The 22,586-nt window shown below is 36.9% G+C and overlaps 1 protein-coding gene across 1 annotated transcript; it reads left to right on the forward strand.

The window, feature by feature from the left end:
• The first annotated feature begins 5,164 nt into the window (after window positions 1-5,164).
• Window positions 5,165-12,554, forward strand: LOC141660715 (uncharacterized). The gene is made up of 5 exons (XM_074467705.1): window positions 5,165-5,493; window positions 5,569-5,650; window positions 5,753-5,889; window positions 11,753-11,921; window positions 12,003-12,554. The coding sequence occupies exons 1-5, from the start codon at window positions 5,165-5,167 to the stop codon at window positions 12,552-12,554; spliced, it is 1,269 nt and encodes a 422-aa protein (XP_074323806.1).
• Window positions 12,555-22,586: the final 10,032 nt, after the last annotated feature.

Below are 22,586 nucleotides of genomic sequence, written 5' to 3' on the forward strand. Positions count from 1 at the left end.
TACTACTTCCTTCAATAGTTATTGTTATTACCCTTAGCATGCAACGGTGATGATATTAATCGAATAACACAAAACTGATAAAAGCCAACTTTCATTGTACTAATACCATTCTACCAAACATCCACAATTAAGATAGAAGTTTAATAGGCATCAATTATGTTGAGTCCCTATATGTCTACAGAAACTGACAATATAATGATTTAAGCACAAGTTATTCCTTTTAATTACACAGGGCGAATAAAACGGTTAGAGTTACCCACTAATCATGCACATCATACATGAACCTATGCTAGCATGGCAAGTTCTAAATCTGAAGATCCACCGTCGCTTCACAAGAGATTAACACCCTATCTTATATGTTCGCGACGCACATAAGACGAATACGCACAACCAATACTAGATATCATACAATCATCACACACTAAGGTATTAAACAATTAACTACAGAATTCCATAGTAAATCCGTTACGACCCCATGATCACGATTAGCCCATGATAGCACTTATCGTCATCATGGGTTCATATGAAAACATGATAAACAAACACAAGAGAATAATAACTAAACTAATTATATTAAACCAGAGTACGTTACAAGAGTAAATAAGTTCAAAATCAACAAAAACTAGCATCCAACGTTACAATGAAATAAAGAATCACAAGAAAATATGTTTCCTCTTCGTTGCGGTGTGCTAAAACGGTCTTCTTCCTTATCTCCTTCGCTCCTTGCTTAATACCGCGATCCAACTTTATGAAAACGTCTCCAAATCTACTTATATTATAGTCCCATAAAACTCAGATTACATAGAACTTGGAAGCCAAACAAAAAGTAGAAGTCTTAAACAATTTATCTTTTTTCCCGACCTTGCGCTCTGAGCGGGCGCTCAGCTTTCTGCGCGGCCGCTCAACATAGCTGAGCGGGCGCTCAGGACCCTACTGGAAAATTCCTGAGTTTGCTCCGTTTCTTCGCTGTAATCTGCCCCTTTCTTTCCTCTCACAATGCTGAACACATGTCAAGGCTTATTCTTGATGATTACTCCTCCGAAATGCAACTAATACCCTGAAATGCACAAACACTAGAAAAATGCATGAAATACACAAAATACTTGATTTCAAGACACCAATTTGAGCTATTTTAAGACGTTCTAAGTGGTATAAAATGCCACTTATCATGTATAAACTATAGTTTCCTGAAAAGTTAGACTTGATTATGATTAGAAAATGTTATAAGGATCGTTTAGGCACTTGAATCGCTTGATTCTGATTTACAAATCAAAAGTTATGACCGTTTTAGTAAAATGGATTTACGCGACAAAACTGCTACAAATTACAAACTTTGTAAATATAAATGATCAAATTAAAAATATTTAAAAATTATGTAATATTTACAGGGATTAATAAATAGAGTTTATTAGCTGCCATAAAAATTTCAAGTAAAAATTTTTAATTTTCAATTTTATAAAAATGTCGGAGCCGAGGTCGCGCGGAGTACGAATGCAAAAACAACCCCCTGTTAGGAAACTGCCACTTCGGGATTTTCACCCCTGTTACCAGAAAACCATTTTGAAATAATGTTTTCTAAATTTTGTCTAGATCGCGCAAGAAAAAACGGTGCATCAATTGAGTTAACGGTTTGAGAGATATAAATATTTTAGTGAAAGCGGTTTGAATAGTAAAACTCTGTAGTTGACCGAACTTTTTAAATGCGTTTCACCTAATTAAATTCATTTTATCAAAATGAAAATTTTAGGATAAATATTAAAAGAACTTAAGAAGCTCCTCGAGGTGGTTTCGTATTAAAATATTAATTTTACAATTTATTAAAAATGATAGAGTGCGAGTCGCATAATAGTAACATTTGGTAAAGTCAACTCTAGAAAACTACTTTGACCGTCCGTTTTGACCAAGGATTTATACTTATTTCGAGTCGGTCGATCATTGAAAATTATGAAGTAATGAAATTATTAGAATATAAGTTGGTGATGAGAGTAGGAATACTAATTAAGATTATGATATTTGTTGAATAGAAAACCCAGAACGAGAGGAAGTCAGAAAACATATCTTGGACTCCAGGCAAGTTTTCAAACCCTACCTTTTAGAAAATATTGTGTTGTGTTTGTTATCAAATAATGTCGACATATACATGATGCTATATTTATGATATTTTACGAATTATGTTATATAATATGATACGATATGATAATGATTTTGGTATATGAATATTACCGAATTTCAATCAATAACGCTAGAGAGTAGCGTTGTATATATGATGAGTATATTTTAGACCGAGGATCGGTCAGTATAATTTTATTAAAACCCAGAAGTATTCCGGAAATGTTTTATTTAAGAATACAAACGCTATAGTAGAGCGTGATATATATGTTATAAGACCGAGATTCGGTCAGTTTATATAAAGTATAAACTCGGGAATCTTCGCGGAGATATTTTGGACCATTAAAAGTCCGTACTTATTTTATTCTAAGGGACTCGATGTCCACTTGCAAAACATTAAATACCTCGAACTTTTATTAAAACGATTTCCAAAGATCTTATTCCCTCAACTATGATTTATTGTTCGAATAATGAGTATTATCTAACTATCCATTTATGATAGGAGAAGTAATCTCCAACGATTATTATTTCAAACCCAAATTATTATTAAAGATTCCTTAAATTACTTAAACATAAATTAGTTGAGGAATATTGTTTCAAATATTCTTTTAAAGTATAATTATTCGAGGTTTAGTTATTTAACGATTAATATTTAATTATTAATTTTTTATGAAATGATTTATTATGATTTAAAAATCATAAAACTTGATTTAAAATAATTTCTGATTTTCGGAAAATTATTCGAATAATTTCAGATCGTCGGAGAATATTATCTCGACCTATTTTAAATATTTTGAATATAGTTTCAAAAGAAACTCCCCCTTATTTAATTATCTGCTGACAACGGTCAACTCACATCCTTAGTACTTCCTCCGAAAATTCAGAAGTACGTATACATATACATATATACACTAATAAAACAAGCTGTTTCTATCAACAAGCAAAACGCTTGGGGGAATTTCGATGTGGTTCGAGTTCTCAAGATATGATAGAATTCTGTTAAAGGACAAGGGAGGGGTAGACTCTAGTACTATGTGTGCTAGGTGGACTACCAAAGGTACCGCAGGAAAAGGTACTCTATATACTTAGGAACTTGTGAAGTATGTGTATACCTAAAAATGGGACACGTAGCCCTAATGCGGCAAGGGTGATAACCGGGATACGAAGGTGTCGTTCTTCTACTAGTAGAAAAGGTTACTATTTTCCCGTAGTACGACTGATCATCGTATGCGGCAGCTCCAATTAACGTCCTATTCTTCCAACTGGAATTGTGATGCAATATCGTAACCCAAGCTTAAGTGCTGGATTTACCATTAAGGTATTCACAGGATAATAAATCCACCAAAGAATTATTTTCAAAAGAAGGTGTGTATCACCAATGAAAACTATTTTTGAATAAAACATATTTATCATATATGACATTTTACTTGAGTTTATCATACAGTCATTTCATACTGTACATTATTATGCTAGGCATTATATCTCACTCTTGCTTTCTTTTAAATGACACAACACAAAAGATAACCAGTATGCCGGTGTGGGACTTAGTCGATTGCAGTCATGGGGAGAATCCCTGGCAGTTTTGTCTCAGGTGGGCCAGAGTATCAGATAGGTATAAGATATCAGTCGTAATTATTGTAACTTCATGTAGAGGTTATGAATAATTGTTTAAGATCTTGTAAAGTACATTTAAGTTTTAATAACATATGATACTTGTTGTATGTCGTTTTTAAGGATATAACTTGTGAGTGTGTGAGATTGGGGTATGTGATATGGAATTATTGGATTATTGAGTTAAAGCAGGTTACACATGATTGAAGGATTGCGTGACGACCCAGATTCCTGACCCCGGATTTGGGGGCGTTACATCTAAACAGATTATTCAGAGGCTTGTGAATGATGGAATTCTTGATCCCTTAGATTTAAGTGACTTTAAATTCTGTGTTAAATGCATTAAGGAAAAACAAACAAACTCGAGAAAATTAGGTGCCAATAGAGTTACAAGTGTCTTGGAACTGATTCATACCGATATATGTGGATCATTCCCTACGGCCTCTTGTCACGTTCATAGATGATTACTCTATGTATGGTTACGTATACTTGATACATGAGAAGTCACAAGCTCTGGACGTATTTAAAGAGTATAAAGCTGAATTTGAACTTTAGCTAAACAGTAGTATTAAAGCTGTCAGATCTGATCAGGGTGGTGAATACTACGGTAGATTTGATGGATCAGGTGAGCAACGTCTAGGACCCTTTGCTAACTTTCTAAAGGAGTGTGAAATTGTCCCTCAGTACACTATGCCAGGAAAACCAAATATGAATGGCGTTGCTGAGAGGCGAAACCGTACTCTTAAAGATATGGTGAGAAGTATGATAAGTCATTCTTCCTTTCCTGAGTCACTTTTGGGAGATGCACTAAAGACTGCAATTTATATCCTTAACCGGGTTCCAACTAAAGTAGTGGTTAAAACTTCTTACAAACTTTGGACTAAGAAAACACTTAGTATTAAGCATTTACATGTTTGAGGTTGTCCAGCTGAGGCAAATCCATATAGGCCAAATGAAAAGAAACTGGACTCTAGGACGGTCAAATGCTATTTTGTTGGGTATCCGGAACGTAGTCGCGGATTTAAATTTTATGATCCCGCTACTAGATCCTTCTTTGAGACTAATAATTCAATATTTTTAAGGATGTTGATTTTAGGAGGGAAGATATAGGTAAAAATATTGTCTTTGAAGAAGATAATCATGATCCTATTTATGAGTCTGACGAGAGCAGTGATCATATTATGATACCTATCATTGTTCAAGGCCTTCCGGTTCAAGAAAACACCGAAATTCCCCATGAGGAACCAATTGAGCAAACTCAACAACCACATGAATTACAAGAAGTGCCACTAAGGAGATCCACTATAGAGCGAAAGAGTGCAATTCCAGATGATTATGCTATTTTTCTACAAGAACATGAAGATGGAATTGGCATTGGGGAAGATGATCCTGTAAATTTTCACAAGCCATGCAGAGTCCTAACTCTCAAAAGTGGATCGATGCCATGAATGAAGAGATGCAATCTATAAAAGACAATGACGTTTGGGATCTTGTCGAGTTGCCTAAAGGCTCAAAACCTATTGATTGCAAATGGGTATGTAAAATAATAAGGGATTCGAGTGGTAACATCGAAAGATATAAGGCTCGTCTAGTCGTTAAAGGATTCACTCAAAAGAAAGGTATCGACTATAATGGGACTTTCTCTCCGGTTTCCACGAAAGACTCATTTAGAATTTTTATGGCACTTGTGGCTCATTATGATCTAGAGCTATATCAGATGGACGTAAAGACGGCGTTTCTCAATGGAAATATTGGCGAGAAAATTTATATGGTGTAACCAGAAAACTTTGTCGTTGGAGAGCCAAAGAGTATGGTTTGCAAATTAAAGAAGTCCATCTACGATCTCAGGCAGGCTTCTCGTGAATGGTATCACAAATTTCATCATGTTATCACATCATATGGTTTCGAAGTGAACTTGGTGAAACATTGTGTATGTCACAAGTTCAGTGGGAACAAATTTATCTTTCTTCTCTTATACGTTGATGACATCTTACTTGCTACTAATGATATAAGTTTATTGCACGATACCTAGAAATTTCTCACTAGCCAATTTGAGATGAAGGACCTTGGTAACGCCTCTTTTGTATTAGGAATTCAGATACATCGAGATCGCTCTCGAGGTATTCTTGGATTGTCACAAAAGACCTATATCGAAAAGATACTGGAAAGGTATGGCATGAAATATTGTGCACCAATGGAAACACCTATGTCTAAGGGAGACAAATTTAGTCTCAAACAGTGTCCCAAGAATGAAATTGAGATAAGGGAAATGTAAAGGATACCATATGCATCGGCAGTGGGAAGCCTAATATATGCTCAAGGTTATACTCGTTCTAACATAGCATTCATTGTTGGAATATTGGGAAGATATTTGAGTAATCCGAGAATGGAGCAATGGAAAGCAGTGAAACGAGTCTTACGGTATTTGAAGAAAACAAAAGACTACATGCTCACATACAGGAAATCAGATCATCTAAAAATCATTGGATATTCAGATTCTGATTTTGGAGAAGGCAAAGATGAAAAAAATCTACTTCGGGCTATGTTTATCTACTGGCTACAGAATATATAGCATGCTTTGTGGCATCCAATCAAGCTTTATGGCTGCGAAACTTTGTCGCTGGTTTGGTTTGGTTTAGTAGGAGTTTGTATTTTGGTATTTTATGTAATAAACATTGAGTTGTTTATGTTCTGCAAAATACAGTTGATGGAATTTTATTAAATATCACTCTACTTTTGTTTAATTCTCTTATTGTGGTTTAACATTGAGTTGAGAAAATTGGAACCAATCTCGTTAGAGATTGACTAAGGACTAGTTGGAAATAGACATTATATAGATAATATTATATGTAATTTCCATGTCACTTATCCATGCATTGATTCATGTTATTGAATATATTTATGTGGTGACCATGGAAGGTTTAGTCATGTAAAGTTTGTGATGAATGACGCCATAATCTCAAGCATATATAGTAGACATACCGAATTATTTTGGTAAAATCTAAGGATAATAAATAACATAAAATTGCGCACTAAAGTGTTGTATAATTGATTCTGGATTTATATGAAGCCCAAGTGGGAGATTGTTATTATTATTATTTTAATAATAATTATTATTTTATGGGCTACATATAAATATATCGATTATATTAGTTATTTATTTTATTGGGTTAAATTAAGTGATCAAATAAGAAATCCAATTAGATTTTAATTTATTGTATGGACCTAATAAGTGGATACCTAATATCAGGCCCAATAAAATTATAATGGGAGATTTAATTAGGTGGTATATAAAAAGGGTTATAGTCCCCAATATATCAAGTACGTTTCATGACTTATCTTCTACCCATCAGAGAGAGCTATTGAGAAACACTCATGAATACTTGTTTGAGGAAGACAATAATCAAGAACATAATACAGATTCAGATATCGTAACAATTATCGCCTTATGGATTCAGGTACGCTTTCACCTTCAGTTTTAATCTCGATAATTAGATATGATGATTACGGTCCTTGTCTGCATTTGAGAGAATTATGTGTTTATAAAATTGTTAGATTATTAATGAGAGCCATTGTGATTGATTTTTTTTACCATCAATAATTTTTTGATATATATGTAATTTTTTCACCAAATTTCAAATATTATTTTTTTCATATTATTTTTGAGATTAATGATCGGCTTATGAATTCTTTTCTCTCCAATTTCTATATTAATCATTTTAAAACACGAATATAAAATAAAAAAGAAAAATTTTAAAAACAAGGATAATGATCTTGTGATGTGATACACTATCATCCCGGCTAAAATAAATTATATTATTAACTTAAATTAAAAAAATAAATTACATATAATTTCATATTTTCAAAAACTTCATCAAATTAAATTTAGAAAACTATGTAATACTATAAAATATTTCATAGATAATAAAATTTTAAAAATATTCCTTACATAATACTAAAAATTAAATAGTATAAATTTAAAAAAGGAAATGGGGAAAATACGAAATGAAATGAGAACGTAAAAAATATCTCATTCTTAACATTCTGATTCCGCCATATAAGTTATAAATATGACTGTTTCTTAATTTTGCCAAACAGGGGTTTACTCTTAGAGCATCTCTAATGGTGTTCCTATAATTGGTTGGCTAAACCGGACCTGTAAAACAATATGTAAAATTTATTGAATCTGTAAGATATTGTACTTCGATGATATTGGCTATATTGGTTAATTATATTTTTAAAATAGTATGTTATTAAAATTTATGTTCTTATAAATATAATATATTACTTCAATATAGTAATAAATGATTAGATTTTTTTTAACAAATTTCTTACAGGTTTGTAGTGATTCGACAAATATAGTCAATATTAAGAGGTTGGCTATATTTATAAATAAGGGGAATGTACCATTAGAGATGATTTTTTTTACATAATCTCTATATATATTTAGTTTCACTTTTTTCTAGTATTTCTTTTCAAAAAATTTTGGTTGAGGGAGAATCGAACCAAGTTGCTAAGAAAGGGGTTCTGTTATTCTCCTTCAATAGAGAATTAACTCTTAACCACTTTAGCTATCCAACCGTGCTAAAAAATGTTCCATCGTATTTTGATTTTAACCCTAATTTTTTAATTTAATTTATATTTTAGTTAATAATAAATTACAAAAATAATATTATAATTGTTATGGATAAAAAACTAAGGTTATTATTTGCTGTATTTATTACTAAGATTCGGGAGCTCAAGGCCTTTAATGGCTGCTCTCGTGTTTCGTAGCTCGATCTGCCTTTACGAGATGCCTACGTATCTCTGTGAATTAGAGAATCAAGCCAAAAAACGTAGTTCTGATTGGTGGGGGTGAGACCCCTTATATAGATGTTGGGAGTCCTTGAATTGGACTTGGTATATGAGACTTGGTGGGCAAGTCTCATAATTAGAATGGACTTTGGAGTCCTATATAGTAGGAAACTGATTCCTTATCCTTTTAGGTCCCCTTGAGGCTAATCTCTAAGGATTTATATCCTTATCGGGACTCTTTTCAACATCTGATTTTTTCCTTATTAATTAATTACAAAATTAATTAATAATCAGGGCTTTTGGGCCTTTTTTATTCCATCAGGCCTGATCTGGTCCATCAGGCTTAACCTTTCTGGTCTGAGTATCATATATCTTTTTATTGGGCCTAGCAGCCCACAGCTTGTACAATTAATGCAGTATTTAATTATACAATCATAATTTATTTATCCCTATCATTTGCCCCCCAACTTTTGGGAAACATTGATTAGGTTTCGCAGAAGTTAAGTCTATTCGTTCCCTTACAGGGTTTCGTTTTTCCGTAAAGTGTGGAGCGACCTACACATTTACAATGAATTTTTCCTTTTATTCAGGAATTATCTTAATTTCCAGGAATTTTTCCCTTATTTCCGGGATTTTTCCCTAATTTTCTGGGATTTTCCCTAATTTTCTGGGATTTTTCCCTAATTTTCTGGAATTTTCCTAATTTTCTGGGATTTTCCCTAATTTTTTGGGATTTTTCCCTAATTTTCTGGGATTTTCCCTAATTTTCTGGGATTTTCCCTAATTTTCTGGGATTTATCCTTAATTTTCTGGATTTTTCCCTAATTTCCTGGGATTTATCCTTAATTTTCTGGATTTTCCCTAATTTTCTGGGATTTATCCTTAATTTCTGGATTTTTCCCTAATTTCCTGGGATTTATCCTTAATTTTCTGGATTTTTCCCTAATTTTCTGGGATTTATCCTTAATTTCTGGATTTTTCCCTAATTTTCTGAAAATATTAGTATTTTTCAGAAATTATTTAAGGAATTTCCTTATTTTTCTGTAATTTTCCAGGAATTTTTCCCTCCCTTTTTCTTCTTTTTTCTTCCTTTTCTCTTTTTTTTTTATGCAGATTTCGACCAGGAATCCATTCGACCAGGATCCTGGTCGAATTAACCTCCATATTGCCCTGGTCGACAGGATTTCGGGTAGGATGGTTTCGATCAGGAATCTTGGTCGAATTTCGGCCAGGATTTTTTCCTAATTTTCTTTTTTTTATATATATATATATATATTTCGAGCAGAATTTTTCGACCAGGATTTCATTTCGGTCAGGTTTTCATACTTTTTGACCGAATTAGCCATCTTTCTTGCCTTGGTTGAAGCAATTTCGAGCAGGATTGTTTCGACCAGGATTTTCATTTGATTTCTAGTCGAATGAGTTTCAATTCTGGTCGATTTATGCTTAGTTTTCAGCCTTGGTCGAAGAAAATTCGACCTCAATTCATTCAACTAGGATCTTAATACAAGTCTTGATCGAATTGGGTCAGGCTACTTATTGATATCAACTTTCTGGGTTGATGTCTTCACTTTGGGCCTCTCTTGAGCCCATCTTTTCAACTGGGCTTTGGCTCACAGCCCTATTTTAACCCTATTCCAACACATTGGGCTTTATCCATGTGCCATATGTGCCTTTTTACTTGGGCTTTTGTATTTGGGCCCTTAATTTCTAATCATTTGGGCCCTTTCCTGGGCTTATGCCTTGGTTCTGGGCTTTTCTCTATATTTTTTTTATCATGTTTTAATATCCAAAGCCCATTCAAACTTGGGTTGGGCTTGAACTCTTAAGCCTGACTTCCAGAATATTCTGGAATTTCTATATCATTCCAGATTTTTCCATAATTTTCTTAGATTTTTCTAAAATAATCTGGAACATTCCAGATTCTTCCATTTTTGGGCCCATATGGGCTTTTTGAGGCCCAATTTAGCTTTCAGGTGCCTATATAAGAGTTGAGGGGGAGTGTGTTTCTTCACACTTCTCATTTCAATCCTCAAGCTTCCAAACACTCTCCTCTTCTCCCTCATTCCTCATTTCAGCAAATTTTCGGCCAAGTTCCTTTCAAGGTTTTTAAGTCTTTCCAAGCTTTTCATTGATGGCTGACAAGAATTCCGAGAGAGCGGCCAAAATAGCCTCAGCTTCAAAATGAGGTAAGGACATCGAGATCCGTTCTTCATATATGTCTTTAATCGATATGATTAACACTAGGGGGGATGAATATCCCTCCACTGCACATCTCGATTTTTTAATCATTGTAATACTTGGCACAACATAGACTTCGATAAACTAAATGCTCGTTATAACGTCCTTCCTCCTCTTAGATTAGTTCCAGTCTCTGGTGGTGACCGTACTTGCCACTGGAGACCCGACACTCTCTTCATTTACACAGATGCCCTTAATGTTGGGCTTAGATTTCCTTTCCACCCTTTTATTCCTCATCTTTTGGCTGATTTACAAATCAACCCGTGTCAGCTTCCTCCAAACGCCTGGAGGAACATTCTATGTTTTATGGTCTGCTGCCTTAGGGAGGGCTTTCCTCTTTCTGTAGCTGTTTTTAGGAAGGTCTTTCAGTGTTACAATAGCTCTTCCAGTATCTGTGGCTGGGTCTATGTCAAGCAAAGGCCCAAAAGCAAACATATCTTTAACAGCGCCTCTATTCCTGATAACAATCAAAATTGGAGGAATAGTTTCGTTGGGTTACGTTGGGAGAATGGTGACTGGGGCACACTTTTCCGATCTTCCTTCGGGAAGGTTAGTGATGGTAGCCTCAAATCCATTCACTTAACTCCTGAGGAAACTATTATTTATAATGGTCTTACTCTGGACGATGGCACTACTACCAGCTGGACTCTCCTAGAGGAGTTTTCCCTCATTCACGTGGGACTATCCTCTGTTTCTCAACAGGGTATTTTTCTTCCCTTCTCAAATTTATTTTATTTCATGCATTATTAACATCACTCATTTTGTCTTTTGCTTTGTTTCGCAGCTGCCAAAGAGATTAACGAGGACAATGTTCCTCTGGTTGAAGAGACTGCTAGGATGAAGAAAGCTCGGCTCGCAGGCCTTGACACCCGGGGAAAGGCGACATAGCCTATCTTCTTGAGAAAGCAGAAAGAGCCTATGGGGGAGGCTTCAACTGAAGGAGTTGGGGGCCATAGTGCTCCTATCACTGCTGCTGCCCCTACTGCTACTGCCACAGGCGCCTTCCAACCTCTCCGGGATTCCGCCGAGGGGACACCGTGGTTGGTTCCACGAAACATGCTTGGGATTGGTCCTACCATAGCGTGACTCCAAAGGACTTTACTGATGTGGTGGCCACCCCTGACCTTGAGAGGATTAAGCTCATGGGAGCCCAATCTCTGGCTTCGGTATGCCTTCTCTCTTTTGAACTTATCTTTCATTCTTGTAGCATTTTCTTGCCTTATACTTCGTTGATTGCTTTGTTTCAGTCTAACGCCTATTTTCAAGGCGCCGTGAGGCAAGCCGAGTCATGGAAGCGGGCTTCTGATAAGGCCGACAATGCCCTCAGGAGGCAACAGAAGAAGTATGCTACCCTGGAGAAGAAGCTCAAGCGCAAGGAAGAAGAACTCGGAGAGTCCAACGCCGAGCTAGTGGTACTTCGGGCGGAGAAGGATAAAGCTATAGACAACTATCTGGACTCGGAGGAGTTTGCCCAATCCATGAGGATTAGGGATGATTCAGTCTTTCCCGGGTTTTTTAGGACTGGTTGGGACACGGCCCTTGGGACCGTGAACGAGGCTTGTCCTGATATTAACCCGACGGACTATGTCTGCCCTGATGACGAGGCTTTGCTACAGAGGTTTCGTACCCGAGTAGTTGTCTCGGATCATGTTTCTCAGGATCCACTCCTTCCTCCTCCCGAGTCTTCTTCCAGACCAGCTGAGGACGATAGCTCTTCCTCCTCCTCCGAGACGACAGAGACATCCAGCGAGAGCGGAGAGGACGATGATATGGATGCCGAGGGTACTTCAGATCCTTAGAGCTTTTTCAGCCCTGCGTGGCTTATTATATTTTATCCTATTTTCGAGACTTTATTTATCAAACTTTTGTAATATCTATCAGATTTATTTCATTTATCACCTTCTATGCTTGCATCCATGCATTTGATTTTTATTTGTTAGGCCACAAACATACTTTGAAGAACTCATGAATTTCGTAAAATTGTCTGGGATTCGTCCCTTACACAAGTAATAATAAACTTCGTAATAAAACTAAAACATATAAATCCTAAGCCAGCAAAGCTTCAAGGTGCTTTTCAACCTACTCGCCATCCTGACGAGTGAGAATCGTATCCGGCTGCCCTACACATAGTAAACCTTCAGGTTTTGTGCATGCCAAGTTCTCGGGACTTCCAAACTATCCATAGTCTCTAGCTTGTAGGTTCCTCTACCTTGAACACTCTTGACTCTGTACGGCCCTTCCCAATTCGGGGCAAGCTTCCCTTTTTGTCCTACACCAGATGCTTCTATCTTCCTCAAGACTAGATCGCCTTGTTTAAAAAACCTTTCTTTAACCCTTAGGTTGTAGTAGAATGAAGCCTTTTTCTGATATTCTACTATCTTTGCATGTGCCTTATCTCGTACTTCACCGATCAGATCCAGGGCTAACCTCTGCCCTTCCGCATTTTCTTCTGCGTTGAAAGCCTGAATCCTTGGAGAGGAATGTGATATTTCCACGGGAACTACTGCTTCTGCCCCATATGCCAACATGAAAGGAGTTGCTCCTGTCGTGACTCTACAGGTAGTCCTATAGGCCCATAATATGGGAATTATCTCATCCACCCAATTATTTCTTGACTTCTCGATCCTCTTCTTTAGTCCATCCAGGATTATCCGATTTGCTACCTCTGCTTGCCCATTGGCTTGCGGGTGAGCCACAGAGGTGAATCGTAATTCAATTTCATTTTCTTCACAATACTTCTTGAATTCCTCATTGTTGAATTGTGCTCCATTGTCAGTGATGAGGATACGGGGAATTCCATATCGGCACATAATGTTTTCTCACAGGAATTGTGCAACCTGCTTAGTTGTGATTTTGGCCAAGGGTTTGGCTTCGATCCACTTGGTGAAATAATCAATGGCTACAATCAGAAATTTCCTTTGTGCCGTGGCCATAGGAAAAGGCCCTAGAATATCCATCCCCCACATGGCAAAGGGAATAGGCGAGTTGATAGAGGTCAGCATCTCGGGGGGTTGTCTAACAACTGGTGCATGCTTCTGACAGCGATCACACTTCTTCACATATTCTTTGGCATCAACCATCATTTCTGGCCAATAGAAGCCTAAACGGGTTATCTTATGAGCCAAGGCCCTGCCCCCCAAGTGCTGCCCACAAATACCTTCATGCACTTCCTCAAGAGCCAAGCGTGCCTCGTCGGGCCTGAGACACCTCAAGTAAGGAACCACGAAAGATCTCTTATACAGAATTCCATCTATCAAGGAGTACCTTAGTGCTCGAATAGTTAACTTCCGTGCCTCAGTTGCATCACTTGGCAACCAACCGGTCTGAATGTGAGCCTTGATGGGATCAATCCATGACGTCCCCAAGCCTATGGGAGCCACAAGCTTAACATCTATGCTTCGTGTCTTCAAAACACGGAAGTACACACTTCCTGAACTTTCTTCAATCTCAGATGAAGCAAACTTTGATAGCGCATCTGCTTTAGCATTTTCTTCCCTTGGAATGTGTTCAACATGGCATTCATTAAATTGGGTCATCACAGCCCTTACTAGGCGAACATACTTAGCCATCGTATCATCCCTTGCCTCAAATTCTCCCTTTACCTGGGATATGATCAGCTTCGAGTCTCCACGGACCTTTAAGTTTTTGACTCTAAGTGTCCCAGCTAGACCAAGGCCAGCAATCAGGGCTTCATACTCTGCCTCATTGTTTGTGGTTGGGAAGTCTAGCTTCATAGCATACTCAATTAAGAATCCATCAGGGCTTTGCAAAATCAACCCTGCTCCACTGGAATTTGTTTTTGATGCTCCATCAAAATAGAGAACCCAATATTCTTTCTCCTTGTCCCCATTGTCGACTCCCTTGTCTTGAGGTATGGTATCTTCCTGCCCCCCGACTTCTTGGTTGGGTATGGTACATTCCACCACGAAGTCAGCTAGTGCCTGGGCTTTTATGGCCGTACGTGGCTTATACTTGAGATCGAACTCTCCCAACTCTATTGCCCACTTAATCAGTCTCCCACTTGCCTTGGGACTGTGAATGATGTTTCTCAGTGGCTGATTTGTTAGCACTTCAATCTGGTGAGCTTGAAAATAAGGACGCAGCTCTCTTGAAGCCATTACCAAGGCTAAAGCGAATTTCTCAATAGTTGAATAATTCAACTCTGCACCATGCAAGATTTTGCTGACATAGTATACGGGTTTCTGGACTTTCAGTTCCTCCTTAACCAACACCGCGCTCAAGGCGCTCTCTGAAACAGCCAAGTACAAGAATAAAACTTCACTCAGAACTGGCTTAGCCAACAACGGGGCCTGGCCCATATACTTCTTTAACTCTTCAAATGCCTTCTGATTTTCCTCACTCCATACAAAGTCTTTAATGTTCTTTAATGACTTGAAGAATGACAAACACTTGTCTCCTGACTTGGAGATGAATCGTCCTAGTGCCGCAACCCTTCCTGTGAGCTTCTATACATCCTTGACAGTTTTTGGTGGTTCAATATCCAGGATTGCCTTTATTTTATCGGGGTTGGCCTCAATTCCCCTCTTTGAGACCATCAATCCCAAGAATTTTCCAGATCCTACTCCGAAAACACACTTCGTTGGATTCAACATCATCTTGTGGTACCTTAGGACCTCAAAAGCTTCCCTCAAATGGGTTATATGATCAGTCTTTACTAGACTCTTGACTAGCATGTCATCAACATAGACTTCCATAGTCTTCCCAATAAGATCCTTAAAAATTTTATTCACCAACCTCTGATAGGTGGCTCCTGCATTCTTGAGACCAAACGCCATAACAAGATAACAATAAACACCAAAGTCAGTGATAAATGATACCTTTGGAATGTCATCCTTATGCATTTTGATCTGATTGTATCCGCTAAATCCATCCATGAAACTCAGCATCTCATGTCCAGCAGTGGCATCAATCAAAGTATCAATTCTAGGCAGCGGGAAACAGTCTTTGGGGCATGCATCATTCAGATCAGTGAAGTCTATACACATCCTCCACTTTCCATTAGCCTTCTTCACCATTACAGGGTTTGCTAACCACTCCGGAAATTGAATCTCCTCAATGAAACCAGCCTCTAAGAGCTTTTCTACTTCCTGTTTTATAGCCTCTTGTCTTTCCGGGGCAAAATTTCTTTTCTTTTGTTTCACTGTCTTCCGGCTTGGATCCACGTTTAGCTTGTGAGTAATTAACTCCGGGTCTATGCCTGGCATATCAGCTGCTGACCATGCAAACACATCACTATTTTCTTGTAAAAATTTCACTAACTTCCCTCTAAGAGGCTCCTCTAATGTGGCTCCAATGAAAGTCATCCTCTCAGGATTCTCGGGGTCTAAAGGAACCGAAACCAATTCTTCTGATGGCCTTCCTCTATTCTCATCATTTTCTCGAACATCCATATCTTCAATAGGAAGAACCTGCCCCCCGACTCCATCTGCCCTCAAAGAGGCCACATAACAGCTTCTAGCCATTTTTTGATCTCCTCTCTCTTCTCCAATCCCGTTTCGGGTGGGAAACTTCATGACTGAATGGTAGGAAGAGGGGACTGCCTTGAAGGCATGTATCCCTGTTCTCCCCATGATAGCATTATAAGTTGAACTAGCCTTTACCACCATGAAATCCAGCATCTGCGTTGCTTGCCTTGGTTCCGTACCTATGGTGGTTGGCAATTTGATTATCCCTTCCACAGGACATTCTACTCCAGCAAATCCATATATCGGCATGTCGGTTGGTGTCAACTGGGAGTCGTTATATCCCATTCTTAGAAAGGTGTCGTAGAGCAAGATATCCACGGAAGCACCATTATCCACAAGGACCCTCTTAACCGGGCTATTTCCTATTATCGGTGTTATGACCAGCGGGTCGTCATGGGGATACTTCACACCCTCTAGGTCGGAATCATCAAAAGCCAATGTTACTTCTGTCCTGGCCCTCTTCGGGGCTTCTCCAACAATATGCATAACCTCCCTAGTATATGCCTTTTTGGAATTTTTGGACAATCCAGCAGCAGTTGGACCTCCAAAGATCGTGTTTATCACTGGCCCTCGAGGGCGTCGCGGTCCTCCAAAAATTGCATTTATAACCGGCCCTCTGGGTTGGGGATTCCGCCCCTGATCATCTTGGTCCCTCCTACGATCTTCAAAGTTCTTCCTTCCATTATTATTTCTGTCCCCTCCATCTCCAGTATACTTGTTCAACCTTCCTTTTCGAATCAAAAACTCAATTTCATCTTTCAATTGCCTACACTCATCGGTGTCATGGCCAACATCCTTGTGAAACCTGCAATACTTGCTCTTATCTAGCTTGGCGGGATCAGCCTTCAAGGGCTTAGGCCAGCGAATATCTCTATCTTTCTCAATCTCCATCAAAATCTGACTTCTAGGAGCACTCAGCTTAGCGTATTCAGTGAACTTTTGCCCAGGTCCTCCCTTCTTGGGGGTTGAATCAGGGTTTTGTTCGGTTCTAGGATATTTGTCTTTAGCGATATACTCCAGATCAGTTTTTCGCTTCTTGCCTCCAGTGGGCTCATTACTCACTACGGTCTTCCTCATGCTTTCTTCAACCTTGATATACTTCCCTGCCCTCTCTTGGAGTTGCAACATGTTTTCAGGGGGCGTTTGGCCAAGGACATCTTGAAAAACTCATCCCTGGTTCCTTGTTGCAGTGCTATCATGGCTACCTTATCATCAAGGTCTGGGACTTTTAAAGCCTCCTTTGTAAAACGATTCAGGTAATCTCTCAAGGATTCCTTAGCTCCCTGCACAAGACTCATAAGAGATGCTGAACTTTTCTCATGGACTCTTCCACTGATGAATTGCTTAATAAAAGCCTGACTTAATTCTCTGAACGATCCAATAGAATTTGGGGGCAGGCGACTGTACCATCTTTGAGCCATACCCGACAGGGTTTGAGGGAAGGCCCGACACTTTATAGCATCATTCACGGGTTGCAGCATCAGTGCATTAGAGAATGTCCTAACATGATTAGCGGGATCTCCCGTGCCATCATAGGCTTTGATAGTGGGCATCTTGAATTTCCTCGAGATATGGGCATTCATTATCTCTTCTGTGAAGGGTGGAGTTGGATCATCAGGATCTCCAAGGGGAAGGAGATTGCTTGGATCAGTTCTTGGGACAGCAGCCCTTCTTCTTACCGGACCATCCAGGTCTATGACAGGAGGAGGATTTCTCCCCCTAGGAGGTATCTGGGGTCTGGTGGCCTGGTGAGCCTCCAAATCACGCCTCAGCCTTTGGATTTCAGCTTCATGAGCCCTGATCCTTTCCTGCACTTCTTGGGGATTCGCCCATGGGGTGCTCTGGGGGCGTTGCTTTCCATCGGCCATTGGCTCTTTTCCAGGACGCCTCCTTCTCGGGGCCACTTCATCATCCGAAGATTCGGAGTCTCTCTCAGTGTAAGGACCAGAAAATTCCCGATCCTCAGGAATAGGACCCAAACCTCGTATATAGGGGGGTGACTGCCCTTGTGCTTCGCCTCGCCCAGCATATCCGCTTCCTCCAACCTTAGGGCGAAGGGGCATCCCATAAGAGGGGTTAGTAGTAACAACAGTTGAATATTCATACCCGACTGGTCGAGAATTCACAGGTATATGTACTTGTTGAACTTGAGGATTCGTACCTTGAATAATCGAGGGAGTTGTCCCTTGTGGCTGAGGTTGAGTTCCCCCTATCTGGGCATCCCCCTGAGTAGATGCATAAGTCGAATGGGGCGGAACCTCCACGGTTGACGAAATCACCTGAGTTGTCCCTGATGGTGTTCCTTCCTCCAGAGCTCCAATTGTTCTCCGTGTTCTCGCCATGGTTGTTGTTGTGCTTTCCCACAGACGGCGCCAAATGTTATGGATAAAAAACTAAGGTTATTATTTGCTGTATTTATTACTAAGATTCGGGAGCTCAAGGCCTTTAATGGCTGCTCTCGTGTTTCGTAGCTCGATCTGCCTTTACGAGATGGCTACGTATCTCTGTGAATTAGAGAATCAAGCCAAAAAACGTAGTTCTGATTGGTGGGGGTGAGACCCCTTATATAGATGTTGGGAGTCCTTGAATTGGACTTGGTATATGAGACTTGGTAGGCAAGTCTCATAATTAGAATGGACTTTGGAGTCCTATATAGTAGGAAACTGATTCCTTATCCTTTTAGGTCCCCTTGAGGCTAATCTCTAAGGATTTATATCCTTATCGGGACTCTTTTCAACATCTGATTTTTTCCTTATTAATTAATTACGAAATTAATTAATAATCAGGGCTTTTGGGCCTTTTTTATTCCATCAGGCCTGATGTGGTCCATCAGGCTTAACCTTTCTGGTCTGAGTATCATATATCTTTTTATTGGGCCTAGCAGCCCACAGCTTGTACAATTAATGCAGTATTTAATTATACAATCATAATTTATTTATCTCTATCAATAATTACAATAATTTTACTTATTTACACAAATAATATATATCACGGGTATTTATGTTTGATACTTTTATCTTTCTTAATATAAAATACATGAAATACATAAAATTACTTTTATTAGTAAGCAAAACTTTTAATTATACCAATAAAATTATTAAATTATATTACTAAATATTACTCACTGTCTCATTCAATTGTATGCAGTTTTTTTTCAATACTCGACACGCATTTTAAGCGGAATATAAAGTATGTCTCCTTAATTTATTTTTAAATTTTTCTTTTTTTTTATATTAAAATTGAAACATCAAACTTTTATTCAGAAAAAAAAATTAAAAATTATTTATAAAACTATACTTAAAACTATAATTTAGAGGAGAATTAAAATGTGTGCCAAACTGCTGTCCCCAATATATACAATGTAGGGAGATAAATGGAGTATAAATTAATTAATTCATGTATGGTATTTAAATTGGAAACATTATCCTAACTTATCAGTCATTTTGGACCGGGTCTTAACATATCAGAGACATAACACTCTTGTGGTCAGATTGTAACCAGTTATTATCCTTACTTTATCTTATTATTTTTATCACAGTAAATTCATTTGTGACCAAATTTAGTTATCAGAAATGTGCCATTTTACTGGAGTGATATCGATCTAAGCCCAGTATGGAACCTACTCAAATCACTTAATCAATTGATTTACCAAAACATTGCAGTCCGTGTGTACCTTACATACCTCCTAAACTTTTCTTATAATTATAGCTGTTTATTTCAATACTATATTTAAGTGTGGCAGGTGAGCTGCACATATACGGCATGCGAAATTTATCGAGTCTATTACGTACACACCCCCCTAATAGTCTTATCTCCGGTAGGGATTGAATTATTCATGTTCTGTCATGTCATTATTCATTAGAATTTAATAATTGATCGGTCAATTTTATAAGATTAGCGGCTTAATAGATTTTTTTGTTTCTCGGTCAATATTTGATTGAGTAAATGTTATTTTAAAATCTTCCTTTCTTCTTAATTTTTAAATGGTCCTTATACGTTGGAAGAGTTAATTAATGTCAAGAGATCCTCACATTGTTGTAAGCAGTCCGTTTTGTCACGTTGAATACGGAGAGAATGAGAGATCCGTGATTAGCACTTGATTCAGATGCTTCGTGGATTCGCTTTCATATTACATTACACTGTTAGGCTGTTAGAGTTGGTCGTTCAAAGTTCAACAGATATATATTAGAAGCTAGGCAGGGAATTAGGACAACCTCGATTATGTTCTTACATGTATATCTTTAATTTGATTCGTATAATGTATAGGTCAGTCGACAAACATTTGACATTATATACACTGCTATATAAGTTTAACTGAAATGTCTTTTTAATTCATCCTATCTTTTTTTAATAAAGTACATGGTATCTTTAGACTTCGTTTGTGGTGCATGTACGATGGCGTATAATTTTAAGCATCATAACCTACTGAAATTTCAAAACGAAAGCGAATTTACATTTGGAAGTAAATTTTTCTATGACTTTATTGGTCAATAATGCACGAAAATATATTTATATTAAAAGTAAAGAAAAATTGGTTCACTTCGCAGCCTACTCGTTAAGTAGGATATATTGTAATTTTTTTCATATAATGTTATTTTATATAAAAAAGATTTATAATTAGGGCTTTTCATTATGCTAATTAAGATATTTAAAAGTAATAAAAAATACTATTTTAATTCGAATATGTAATGTCTAAAACTCTAGTCTTAAATTGTTTATAGTATTATTAATCGACACAATTAGGCATGTCTATGGATCGGAGGTCGATTCGATCCGATCCGAGCCTTAATAGGTGGATATGGATTGTATACAAATAAAACCGATCCGATAACGATCCGATTTATTAAGAAGTGGATCTGGATTTTTCCTCGTATGATCTGATAAAGACCCGATCCGAATTACTAAACTTATATATTTATAAATTATATATATATATAAATTTAATCTGACTATAATTAATTAAAATATTAATTTTATACATCTCAATATTCTAATTTTTAAGTTATTTATTGTATTTTCAAGCAAACTATTATTTCAGCTTATTAAATAAATTTGAACGCACCACATGTCATCATATTCTTATGAGTAAATCATGTGTGTTAGAAATTATTTTCATACACAATATTTTATTCACAATTCACATAAGTTTTTTATTTTAATTTTTGAAATTGAAATATATAATTAATTTTCATATATTTATCCAATTACATTATTTTATTTATATTTATTTATTTCATAATTATTTTAAACTGTACTATTTTACATATTTTCAATTTTTTTTTAATTTTCACAACATCTGTGACTTAAAATAGCTTTTGTACTCAAGTTTTTTTATTAAATAGTGTTAAACTCAAATTATTCATCTCAAAACACTTAATGGACTCGGAGGTCCGATCCAATCATACAAGATTCTAATGAATTTAAATGTGAATTATGTTATTTAAAATCCGAAAACCATCCGATCCGAATTCGATCCAATAAATTTAAATAAATATGTATATAAATTTAGTCAAATGCTATCCAAATCCACAAGCCTAGACACAAGTGGTTCAAACTATACACGAAGTAATCAAAACTTCATGTTATCTAATAGCTAAATTCCTTAATTTTATATAAGAAAAAAAGTTCGGCCTTAAGTATTAATTGACTTATTTTCATTGTTTATAAGATATATAAAAGGGTGACCTACTAGTTACCAAAAATGGAAAATGATAATGTTGGCGTGGTATAATAATATAGAATAATTACTATATAATGAAAAATATAGTTGATTAGAAAACACAAAAACACACGCTATAACTTTGAAAGTTTTCCCCCGAAGGAGCCTTTTCAAATTTCGTTAAATAAATTCTTGAAGGGTTCAAATTCATAAAATCAGCTTCCTGTGAAAGAATACCATTAATATATTATTACATTCACGTGACTTTTTTTTATTCGCAGTCAGCCGAAATATAGAAATTTCAAACGCATATTACTTCTCAAATTTTGCATCTATCTACAGCAGAAACGAGTAATTGGTTACATTTTCAATAGACCTAGCTAGTGTTTTTTATTTTTTTGAAACAAGATAGATAATTAACCTATCTAACTGGCTAGCTGACTATACATACACTCACTCAATAGAAAGAAGGAAAATGCAGGATTTAACAAGGGTTTAGTAATTAGTACGGTACATGCAAATTTAGGGCTCACGGAGTCATGTATATTTGCTGTCTCTAGCGGTATCTGAATGTGTTTAAACAAAGAAAAGGAGAGCATCTTTACTATATATTATATCAAAAATAAAATGATAAAAAAGTTTTTAAATTAACTTTACAAAAAATTATTTAAGGTAATTAAAATTTT

Source organism: Apium graveolens, chromosome 5, assembly GCF_009905375.1.
Source record: "Apium graveolens cultivar Ventura chromosome 5, ASM990537v1, whole genome shotgun sequence".
NCBI classification, from domain to species: domain Eukaryota; kingdom Viridiplantae; phylum Streptophyta; class Magnoliopsida; order Apiales; family Apiaceae; genus Apium; species Apium graveolens.